The sequence below is a fragment of the Hemitrygon akajei genome, chromosome 9 (genome assembly GCF_048418815.1).
Source record: "Hemitrygon akajei chromosome 9, sHemAka1.3, whole genome shotgun sequence".
In the NCBI taxonomy this organism is placed as follows: Eukaryota; Metazoa; Chordata; class Chondrichthyes; order Myliobatiformes; family Dasyatidae; genus Hemitrygon; species Hemitrygon akajei.
In genome coordinates, this window is record NC_133132.1 from 150,685,956 (window position 1) to 150,697,461 (window position 11,506).

At 44.1% G+C, this 11,506-nt stretch overlaps 1 protein-coding gene across 1 annotated transcript; it reads left to right on the forward strand.

Annotated features, from left to right (window-relative positions):
- Positions 1 to 4,971: 4,971 nt before the first annotated feature.
- LOC140733647 (CCN family member 2-like) lies at positions 4,972 to 7,803 on the forward strand. Its single transcript, XM_073057261.1, has 5 exons — positions 4,972 to 5,259; positions 5,586 to 5,808; positions 6,151 to 6,402; positions 6,714 to 6,925; positions 7,045 to 7,803. Exons 1-5 carry the CDS (start codon positions 4,987 to 4,989, stop codon positions 7,339 to 7,341), a joined length of 1,257 nt encoding a protein of 418 aa, XP_072913362.1. The 5' UTR covers positions 4,972 to 4,986; the 3' UTR covers positions 7,342 to 7,803.
- The last annotated feature ends 3,703 nt before the right edge of the window (positions 7,804 to 11,506 follow it).

Here is an 11,506-nt window from a genome sequence, read left to right on the forward strand (position 1 = left end):
GTATGACATGGGTGACCATGGTCTTTCTATGACCACGAATGCTCTTGGTTTGCCATTGCCTTCTTCTGAGCAGTATCAGCCCAGAAGGATTTCCATCGTACTTTATTATCTCCTAATGTGGTAAGAAGGATCACAGGAATAAATGACTAGATTTTCTAAACAGCAGCACATTTAAGGCTAGGTTATTCTTGGGTTATTCTGTGGTGGAAGTGACATTTGCCCAGCAATTATTTGCCGCAAATGTTATGTGTCAATTATCACCAAAAATGCCCAGAAATGTTTATGTTTTCCCAGATTTTGAAATAATGCCTATATATTCTTAGCTGTAGCACCACTACAAGTAACTTAATAATGTTACTTAGCAGGTTCTGATGGCTATTTCAAAAGTAAATTAGACTATGTTCAAGCTAGGCTTCTCCTCAGCATGAAATATGGATTGCACCTGAGGCAAGATTAATTTTATTTGGCATCTCTTTTTCACTTAGAATTTGGACTTCCTGGAGTATAATTGTCCTAAATGCCTGCAGTCTGTCTGCAATAGGATTATAACTTTGATATACTGCATTCATGAGTGACAATTGTTTCAATAATTTAATCTCATGAATATATTAAATATCATTTTGTACCAGCTGGCTAGAATTGCTAATCTGTGAAGCTCTGTTTTGAGTTGGGAACTTGTGTACTGTACATAACCAGACTTGTTGCAAATTTGCTTTCAACTCAAGGCAGAGTACATCCAGTCTAGTAACATCCAGGGGTTTTTCTGGCTGGTTGACAGTTCTGCCTTCTGGTTGTCAGACACCCAAACATAGTCAGCTGTGCGTTGTTTTTAAAGATTTGTGCAGGTGCGTTTTTGGTCTGAGGCAAAAACACTACAGGAGATTGGCACCACCTCTAAAAAACTGCAGGCCTGTACTGTAAGGGAACATCAAACGATACCAATGACAACCAACACTTCCAGTTTATGGCAGTACATTAATCACTTCAAGGCATCACATTCCACCTTTCTGCCAATATACACTCAGAGGCCACATTAATAGGTACAGGAGTAGAGGCCAGCATTCTGCTGCTGTAGCCCATCCACCTCAAGCTTCGATGTGTTGTATGCTCAGAGATGCTCTTCTGCACACCACTGTTGTGACACGTGTGTCCTGTCAGCTTAAAACAGTCTGGCCTTTGCTCCCACCTATCTCATCAACAAGGTGCTTCCGCCCATAGAACTGCAGTTCAGTGGACGTTTTTTTTGTTGTTTTTCACACCAGCCCATGCGAACTCTAGAGACTCTTGTGCATGAAAATCCACGGACATCAGCAGTTTCTGAGATACTCAAACCACCCTGTCTGGCACCAACAATCATTCCATGATCAAAGTAATTTAGATCACATCTCTTCCCCAGTCTGGTGTTTGGTCTGAACAATAGTTGAACCTGTTGACCATGTCTGCATGCTTTCATGCATTGAATTGCTGCCGCATCATTGGCTGATTAGGTACTTGCATTAGTGAGCAGGAGTACAGGTGTACCTAATAAATTGGCCACTGAGTGTACATTATAATGCATGCTTATAAGAAGAATAATCACTTTCAATAAAGTTTGTTATGGAACTAATCTGTATGAGTTTCACCTTAATTGTATTGGACCAGGACTCCAGACAATCCATCCATAAATATACAATTACCTGGTTATTATTTTAAGATTGTGTGTCCTCAAAATTAAGTACATTTTTTAGTAAGAAGTCATTATTACAAGATCGCTTAAAGTGAGATGTACGGGTTTGAAAAGTAAACTATTCCCTTGTAAAAGATAAATCAGCATGTTTTCTTATCTCAGTATTTTGCCATGTATTTCACACAGCCTTCATGCTCTCAAAAAACTTCCAAATGTTTCAGAGCAAGTGAAGTCACCAAAGGCAAACAAGGCAATCACTCTGAACTCAACAGGGTCCTGCAAACAGGAAATGAGATAATTGCCAAAATAATTTGTTTTTCATAGTTGAATGGTGAATGTTAGCCTGCACACTGGAAGAATTCCCTACCCTTCTTTGCACAGGGAATGACTGGCTATAACATTGCCCTGTTTTTCCACTGTCAGGTATCATTGGACTAATACACTTTATGTTAACCTTTTAGAGTACTGAATTTGTTTTTGGAAATTTGTCAGATACCAAAAATAGCTTTTATTAGATTTACACAATCCTAGAATCATATTCCGAAGGCACATCGGATAATTGATGGAAATTAACATTTGGTACGTTGTCCATTCATCCAATACCTCAACCAATCTATCGTGAAGCAAGTGACACACACAAAGTGCTGGAGCAACTCAGCAGGCCAGGCAGCATCTATGGAAAAGAGTACAGTTGACGTTTTGGGCCAAAACACTGTGGTCCTGGATGTAGAGATGCACAATGATCACCCACCTCGTCAACTTCCTTCAATTCAGTATCTCAGGCTATATAGTTTACATTAGCAATCATTTGTTAACATAAAACCAAGTGCTAAATAGTTTGAATTTCCAACATATATGTCTATGTTAACATTTGCAGGCAATCATTCCCTGTAGCATTAAAATAAATCCGTAAGAGTTACAGCAGTGGAAGATCACGGTACTGTTAAAACAAGAGTTTACATTTTGTTGAAGACCAGTTAAAAAACTGTACAGTGGAGATCCTGTATTTTATTGGAATGTGATAATCAATCTTTTCTGCTGTTGTGCTCATAAGTCCTTTATGTGTGGCCATGCATCATAATTACTGAAAAAGGGTAAAGGATGGATATGGTGCATAAACAGTGAAAAATTAATGAGCGCAAGTTCAAATGACCTCTCTTGTCGATGCTGTCGGAGGATGATGCCAGATGAAGGTTTGATCGACACGGTTAGTGGGTTGGACTCTATAGTTCATATTATGGTGTGTTTTCTGATTCACCATTTCTCCTTTTGCCGTTGCTATTTTCGGGCGACTTTGAATCGGGATGGCCTGCAGATAATGAGCGCTGAACTGAACTGAATACGGACTCTTCAATAAACAAGCGAGAGAGAATCTGCGACTTTGAGCTTTCACTTGCTCTTTCTTGCAGGGGAAAGGGGTGGGTTGGTGTTCTTGTTGGAGTTTGTGCAGTTTGTCGGGTTTTTTGCAAATGGGAGGAGCGTGATGGTTTTTTGAACACTTCCCATGGTTTTCTTTCACTGGTTTTCTTTATTTTATGGCTGGTTGAGGGGAAGGCGAATCTGAGGGTTGTATACCCTGAATCCTTTGAAATATAATTGCCCTATTTGCAAAATTCAGCTTCTGATCACCTTGAACCTTAACTCCTCTCAGGGACGACCTACAGTAGTTACATTTGTAAATGTCCCCTGTCTCCGTATATTAGCCACTCAAGCCCCACCCCTCAAGAGGGTCTTGGTTAGAAGCAGAATGGGCATTCCTCATGCTTCCTTGACCTGCCTCCATTGAGATTCAGTTCGTCTGCAGGAATTCTGTCACATACCGTCCTTGCAAGAGAAAATCAGCAGATGCTGGAAATCCTCCTGACACTCTCCTACGCTCTACCTATTTCCTACATTGACTCCAAGCCCCCAGGTGTACATTTCTAATTTTCTCCTCTCTTGCAGCATTCCAGCCCTCTGCACTTCACTCTCCAACCCCTAGCTCTTCGGCCTAGTGCAGCTCAAGGAACCCAAGCCTGGAGCTGAAATTCCTTTCCCAATCTCTATTTCTCTGTAAGGCCCTTATTTAAAATAAAGACATCTCTTGAATCAAACTCTTTCTGTAGCTCTGCCCATTTTGGGGGTGAATTATACTTCGTAAAACGTTAATTTCTGTGCTACATTGATTATATGTTTAAGTTGCTGTTAAACCATGTACCTTGTTTGAGACACCTTGAATCAGATGTCACCAGGTCACATGACACAACCTGCACATGGTTCCAGTGAGATTTTGGAATATCCTTAAGAGGAGGGCTTCCCAACCCGGGGCCCACTGGCCCCTCGGTGAATGGTAGGGGCCCATGGCATAAAAAGTGTTGGGAACTCCTGCTTTAGAGTTGTACAGCACAGAAACGGGCCATTTGGCCCATCGCATCTCTGCCAACTGTCATACCTGCCTGTACTAATGGCCTGCAGTAGTTCCATATCCCTCAACACTTTGCTCATTCTGGTTGTTCCCATGTGCCTCTTTGTCTAGATCAAAATGAACTTTCACGTGAAGAGTTGGCTTGGAGTATTTACACGGATGGCTTTGTGATTGAAACCCCAGAGCTGCACCAGAGATTGACAAAGGCGGACAGACAGCCTGGTGTTACATTCCTACCACGCGTTCCTGCAGCTGGGACGCCCCCGCCACACACACACACACACACACACACTTCCCGAAAGCAGCTGCCCGAACTGCATCTCACAATCCGCGTCTGGCGTGACGACCCGGAGCGCAGAAGGGTGCGCATCCTGTGTGCACACATATCGTCTAGCCGCTTTCCTGCAACCCTGGCCGTCTGAAACGCGTCTAATATCTGATCGGGCAGTGGGAAATAAAAATAATCAAAAGGCACAACATTCCAACACGTTCTTGCGCGATCTTGGAAACTTCAGTAGACATAACAAGCCTTTGGCACTTCTCTGCGGTGTTCGCAACTCCAATACATTATATTCAAAGTTTTAATGTAATTTGAGGTAAATGCATTCCTTGGCGTGAAAAAGCAGCACAGATAGACGATTGAACTGATATGCATGTCCTAGTCTCGTCTTAGTCCAGCGTGCAGCACACACTATGCCTTGCATTGTTTTGGAGCACATGGAGTTTACAGTACAGCGTGCTTATATTTCGATGCAGGCTGTTCCCATCCCGAGAGCCCGGGGGGAAGCTCGCGTCACCCGGGTCGCCGGCTGGCAGCGCAGCTCTCATTTTGAAGCGCGTCGGGCTGGAGGTATGCGGCGTGTCAAGAGGTCAGATACAATCCGGTGTGAGGCAGGAACTGCGAAGCTGCCCTGGAATGTTTGGTGTTGTTCCAAAGGCAAGTCTGCTGGCGAGGGCGGCCGCCCGCTTGCGTCAGCCCGACTGGGACGGGATAAAAAGCCCTCGCTTCGGCCACTCAACAGATACAAACTTCTCGAGAGAGAGAGAGACGGAGAAAAAGACTGAAGACTCAGCAGATCGACTCGATCGCAACTGCTTTGCAAGAGGAAGGAAACTCCAGTGCAACATGTTTGCTGGACTGAAGAACGTTAACTTTGTACCATTCCTGCTAATGGCACTGCCTTGTCTGGTGAGTTAACTGCCTGCGTATATATTTTATATGTAACACATCCAAGTGTCTCCAGAAGCAGGTTGCGAGGGGGAAACATTGCCCTCTCTTGCATGACTGCAAAAAATAAAACGGGAATCTGCAAATACCCGGCAGAACAACTGCGGAGAAGCTGCTGAGTATTTCCATCGCTCCCCGTCTTTCCTGCAGATTTTCAGTATTTTGATTTCACGATTCAAGTACCGGCAAACGATTTTAGTGGTGATTTTGGTATTAATTGCAACCCGGGTAAATTATCTGCAGAAATGCAAGGGCTGATTCTAACTTCGGTGATCTTTGATTTACAGGCCTCCGCCAATGAATGCCAGACTCCCTGTAAGTGCCCCAAGAATCCCCCAGTCTGCCCTGCCGGGGTCTCGCTGGTTACCGACGATTGCGGCTGCTGCAAGGTCTGCGCCAAGCAAGTGGGCGAGGTTTGCTCCCAGCGCCAGCCCTGCGACCACCACAAGGACCTCTTCTGCTCCATGGAGTTCGGATTCAACCCCTCCACCAGCTCTGGAGTTTGTACTGGTAAGCGGCAGCTCCTCTCTCGACCTCGTCCAAGCAAGCGAGGGCACTCAAACCAACCCCACAGTTTCTGGGGGGGGGGAAGAGAGAAAATGCTTACACTCGGCAGAAAACATCTTATATTCGGGATATTTTAAATATAATTGAAGTGAGGTTTCGTGTGCACACACCTATTGATGGTGTGGGGACACATATTCGCGCCCTAGTCTGAGCAATTTAATCTCTACATCCCAAGCTATTTTGAATCAGAAATCGAAGGAAAATCACACCTCTTTCACCTCGCTAAAATGTTTTGCTGGTTGAACTAGATCACAGGGGATTTTATTTTAATCTGGTCTCTTGCAGCTAGGGAAGGAGCGCCTTGCATGATGGACGGCGCTGTCTACAAGAGCGGTGAAACTTTCCAGAATGGCTGCAAGTTCCGATGCACCTGCATGGACGGTTCCCTCGGCTGCGTCCCTGTCTGCACTCCGAGCATCCGCCTGGCCAGCCCGGACTGCCCCGTGCCCAGGAAGGTCAAAGTACCCGGCAAGTGCTGTGAGGAATGGGTCTGCGAACAGCCGCGTCGTGACGCCATCTTTGGATCCGCACTGGCAGGTGAGATATTTGTCGGTCAGCTGAGCATCAATCCAATAAGGAACCTTAGACTATCAACATCAGGACTGCTCTTTGTAACCAAGGCAAATTAAAATCATATACTAAACAAAATTTCACAATAGAATTAAATGGGCTGGAATCAAAGAGTCTTAAATTACTATTACTTAATATTATTTTAGTAAGTCGTTTTTTAACATGTAACTTGCTTAGACAGTTTGAAGGAAACAAATAACAATTAACATTATTCTTTAGTCAATGGTTTGCCTGTTTGATTTTGATAAAAGAGTTGATTGATTTATTCTTTATTGCAGCCTATAGGGAAGAAGCGACCTATGGCCCTGACCCCTCCATGTTCCGTGCCAACTGTCTTGTACAGACTACTGAGTGGAGTGCCTGTTCCAAGACCTGTGGGATGGGCATCTCAACCCGGGTAACCAACGACAACAGCGAGTGCAGACTGGAGAAGCAGTCCAGGCTTTGCACTGTCAGGCCTTGCGAAATGAATATGAAAGAGACTATAAAGGTAAAGAGACAGCCTCCCGAGATCAGCAAATTGGAAACTGGAGTTTATTTTCAGGTATCTTTATGTTTGCTCTGTTTATTCTTTAATTGAATTCCATCTTCTGTTGTTCACCCCCACAGAGAGGTAAGCGGTGTATCCGCACACCAAAAGTCTACAGACCCACCAAGTTTGAATTCTCTGGCTGTACCAGCGTGAAGTCCTACAGAACCAAATTCTGCGGCGTCTGTACGGACGGCCGATGCTGCACTCCTCACAGAACCGCCACCCTGCCTGTTGAGTTCAAATGTCCCAACGGAGAACTCATGAAGAAAGAGATGATGTTCATCAAGACCTGTGCCTGTCACTACAACTGCCCCATGGACAATGATATCTTCCAGTCCTTGTATTACAGGAAAATGATTGGCGATATGGCCTAAACTATGCTGTTGACCAGAGACCACGTAACTGGAAAGATTAACCCTCTCAGCTGCAGAGGTCACTGCATTAAACAATGGAAAACACTGACATGTTGACAACGTGTCACAGCACTCAGCCTATATTTTGAAAATGCGTTGCTTGTACACTGTTAGCTGTAATATTGTAAATAATGTACATATGTGTACAGTTGTCTTAAGTTAATTTAAATGTGCATTGTTTTTGTTAGCCTTGCAAAATGGATATTGAGAGACGGTAAAGGTGGAAGAAACCTTTCATGATCAACAGATTTAAAGTCAAAAAAATTTATTTTGAATTATCTTTGACTATTAGTTATAGATCTGACAAGATGACTGTTTGATTATTTTTGTTTTTGAACAGTTGTTGTAATGTTTGAGAAGTGTAATCAAAATTTCAATGTCTGCACTTTTCTAGTTCAGAATAAAATATATTTTTGATATAAACTTATTAGTGTTCTTGTATTTGTCAAATCTTCGCAAATTGAATATACTTAATCATATGGCAGTAACTACATATTGTATTTCTTGGATGCTAATGCCAATCCTCTGTAATGTCACTGAGTTATTTAGACTGCTTGCAAAACTGGGGTTTCATTTGATGGCAAGTTGAGTTTTGAACCACAAAAGTCATCCATTTCCACCAACATAACATCAACTAATCCTGCTCATAGTCTGTGCTTGCTAGAGTCTATGGATATCAATATTTTAGCATCCCGTTCTCAGCTACTGTAAGCACAAGACCAGTGAAAACTTTATTGCCTAATTTTCAAACTTGCTCTAAGATGCGCATCTTTCATACACATCTGATAAAAGCCCTGATGAAGTGTTTCAGCCAGAAACATTGACTGTTTATTCCCCTCCGTAGATGCTGCCTGACATGCTGAGTTTCTCTAGTGTTGCTCTAAGTTACATTCCCTGTTGCCACTGCATCATGATCCAAATTGATTCTGGTTAGAGCAATGGCTGTTTATTCTGAATTTTCATTCTTGTTTTCAAATCCCTCACTGCTCCCATCTTATATCTCTGTAACACGAGTGAATCTGCAGATGCTGGAAATAAATAAAAACACAAAATGCTGGCAGAACTCAGCAGGCCAGACAGCATCTATATCTCTGTAATCTCCTTCAGACATACTGATCCCCAGGATTGTCACGGTGTACGCTGTCACAGGAGTACACCCAGGTGCAGGGGAATGAAACTCCCATGTTAAGACTGAAAACAAATTCATTCAAAGGAATTCCAAGTAAATGTCACTGGTTTGACTGAGTGAAACCATGAGACAAATCAAAACACACAAGGACCCTGCACTGAGGGGGAGTCTGCTTTAAATAAGTACAGTACGCTGAGAATCCGTGCCAGTCAAACTTGACAAGATTAAGCAGAAAGCACAAGGTCTTAATCACTAGATAAAATAACAATTAACAAATACAGGTGCAAGGCCGACAGATATCTGCACTTCTCCAATTCCCCACTGGAAATACGAGAGCCAAAGCAGAAAGCTCTTGAAATCTTCCCTAAATCTCTCTTTCAACCATTTAAGATAAGTATCTTATCTCTGGCAATTCTTTGGTATACCTTTGCCGAGTTTTGTTCAACAACTCTCCAATAAAGTGTCCTAAGGAATGTTAAAAGTGCTAATGGAATGATAATAATGTTGGATTCCTTCTGGAATTTACAATGCATATGTCATGGATTTTACATGTCATGTTAGTCATTTTTATTGCTCCCATTGTCTGACAATACAATAGACAATAGGTGCAGAAGTAGACCATTCGGCCCTTCGAGCCTGCACCACCATTTGGAGATCATGGCTGATCAATTACAATCAATACCCGGTTCCTGCCTTGTCCCCATATCCCTTGATTCCCCTATCCATAAGATACCTATCTAGCTCCTTCTTGAAAGCATCCAGAGAATTGGCCTCCACTACCTTCCAAGGCAGTGCATTCCAGACCCCCACAACTCTCTGGGAGAAGAAGTTTTTCCTTAACTCTGTCCTAAATGACCTACCCCTTATTCTCAAACCATGCCCTCTGGTACTGGACTCTCCCAGCATCTGGAACATATTTCCTGCCTCTATCTTGTCCAATCCCTTAATAATCTTATATGTTTCAATCAGACCCCCTCTCAATCTCCTTAATTCCAGCGTGTACAAGCCCAGTCTCTCTAACCTCTCTGCGTAAGACAGTCCAGACATCCCAGGAATTAACCTCGTGAATCTACGCTGCACTTCCTCTACAGCCAGGATGTCCTTCCTTAACCCTGGAGACCAAAACTGTACACAATACTCCAGGTGTGGTCTCACCAGGGCTCTGTACAAATGCAAGAGGATTTCCTTGCTCTTGTACTCAATTCCCTTTATACCCAAACGGATCATTCGGGAGGCAGAGGCAGAGATAGATAAGAGTTATTGGGAGTCAGTCACACCGAAAAGACAGGAGGTAGGCAAATGGGTGACAGTCAAGAGAAGCAGGGGGAGCAGACAGAGAGAGAAGAGCACCCCTGTGGCTGTTCCCATCAAAAATAAGTATACCATTTTGGATACTGTTGGTGGGGATGACCTACCAGGAACAAGCTGCAGTGGTCCTGTCTCTGGCACTGAGGTTGGACCCTTGACTAGGAAGGGGAGGAGGGAAGAGAAGAGAGCGGTATTGATAGGGGATTCTATAGTCAGGGGGGCGGATAGGAGATTTTGTGGGGAAGATCGGGAGTCTCGAATGGTATGTTGCTTCCCTGATGCTGGGGTCCGAGACATCTCAGATCGGGTGCAGGTTATTCTTGAAAGGGAGGGCAAGAATCCAAATGTTGCGGTCCATGTAGGGACCAATGACGTGGGTAGGATGAGTGAGGCGGTCCTGCGTAGGGAGTTCAGGGAGTTAGGTGCGAAGCTGAAGAGCAGGACCTCCAGGGTAACAATCTCAGGATTGCTACCTGTGCCACGTGCGAGTGAGGCAAGGAACAGAAGGATTATAAAGATTAATACATGGCTGAGAGGATGGTGCAGGAGGGAGGGCTTCAGGTTTGTAGATAATTGGGCTTTGTTCCAGGGAAGGTGGGATCTGTTCCGAAGGGACGGTTTACACCTGAACTGGAGCGGTACTAACATTCTTGCAGGGAAGTTTGCTAGAGCTTCTTGGGGGGGGGGGGGGGGTTTAAACTAAATTTGCAGGGGGCGGGGATCCAGAATGCGAGAGAGGATAGCGAGATGAAGAATAAAGGACAGGTGGGGACTACACGGTTCCGGAATATTAAGTGTGTAGTAGAGGAAGGTGGGGCGGAACAAGTGATAAGGAGGACTCATGTACAGAGGGATGGTCTGACGGAACATGGAGTTAAATGTGTTGAAAGAATAAGTAAATTTAGGAAGGACAACAAAATTCTAGGGGCGTATAGCCCGATGGGAGTTTGGGGAGCTGGGCTAAGCACAATAGGCAGCGATTCAAACAGAGAGAGGAGAAATGGGTTAAAAATTCTATATCTGAATGCACGAAGTGTCAGAAATAAGGCGGATGAGCTTGAAGCCCAGGTGCGAATGGGTAACTATGGGTATGGGAATATGGGTAACTTGGGATAACGGAGACATGGCTGCAGGGAGATCAGACCTGGGAAATGAATGTACAAGGGTATACGTGCTATCATAGAGACAGAAATGTGGGCAGAGGGGGTGGGGTGGCCCTGGTGGTGAGGAATGAGATTCAGTCCTTTGCAAGGGGGGACATAGGGTCAGGAGAAGTAGAGTCTGTGTGGATAGAACTGAGGAACAGTAAGGGCAAAAGGACCCAAATGGGTGTTGTCTACAGGCCACCAAACCTGGATATTGGGTGCAAGTTGAATAGGGAGTTAACATTGGCATGTGTCAAAGGTAATGTTGCAGTAGTTATGGGGGATTTCAACATGCAGGTGAACTGGGAGAATCAGGTTGGTGCTGGACCACAGGATAGGGAGTTTGTAGAGTGCCTACGGGATGCATTCTTGGAACAGCTTGTACGAGAGCTGACCAGGGACAAGACTATTCTGGATTTAGTGTTATGTAATGAACAGGATTTGATAAGCAATCTCGCAGTAAAGGAGCCATTAGGAGGTAGTGATCATAATATGATAAGCTTTTATCTGCAATTTGAGAAGGATAAGGGCAGCTCAGAGGTGT

Bases quoted from the DNA above. Each gene is read 5' to 3' on its own strand.
- LOC140733647 (XM_073057261.1), top strand. From the start codon at position 4,987: ATGTTTGGTGTTGTTCCAAAGGCAAGTCTGCTGGCGAGGGCGGCCGCC. The intron at 5,260-5,585 runs GTGAGTTAACTG...TTTGATTTACAG, and splicing joins TAATGGCACTGCCTTGTCTG to GCCTCCGCCAATGAATGCCA. The intron at 6,403-6,713 runs GTGAGATATTTG...TCTTTATTGCAG, and splicing joins CTTTGGATCCGCACTGGCAG to CCTATAGGGAAGAAGCGACC.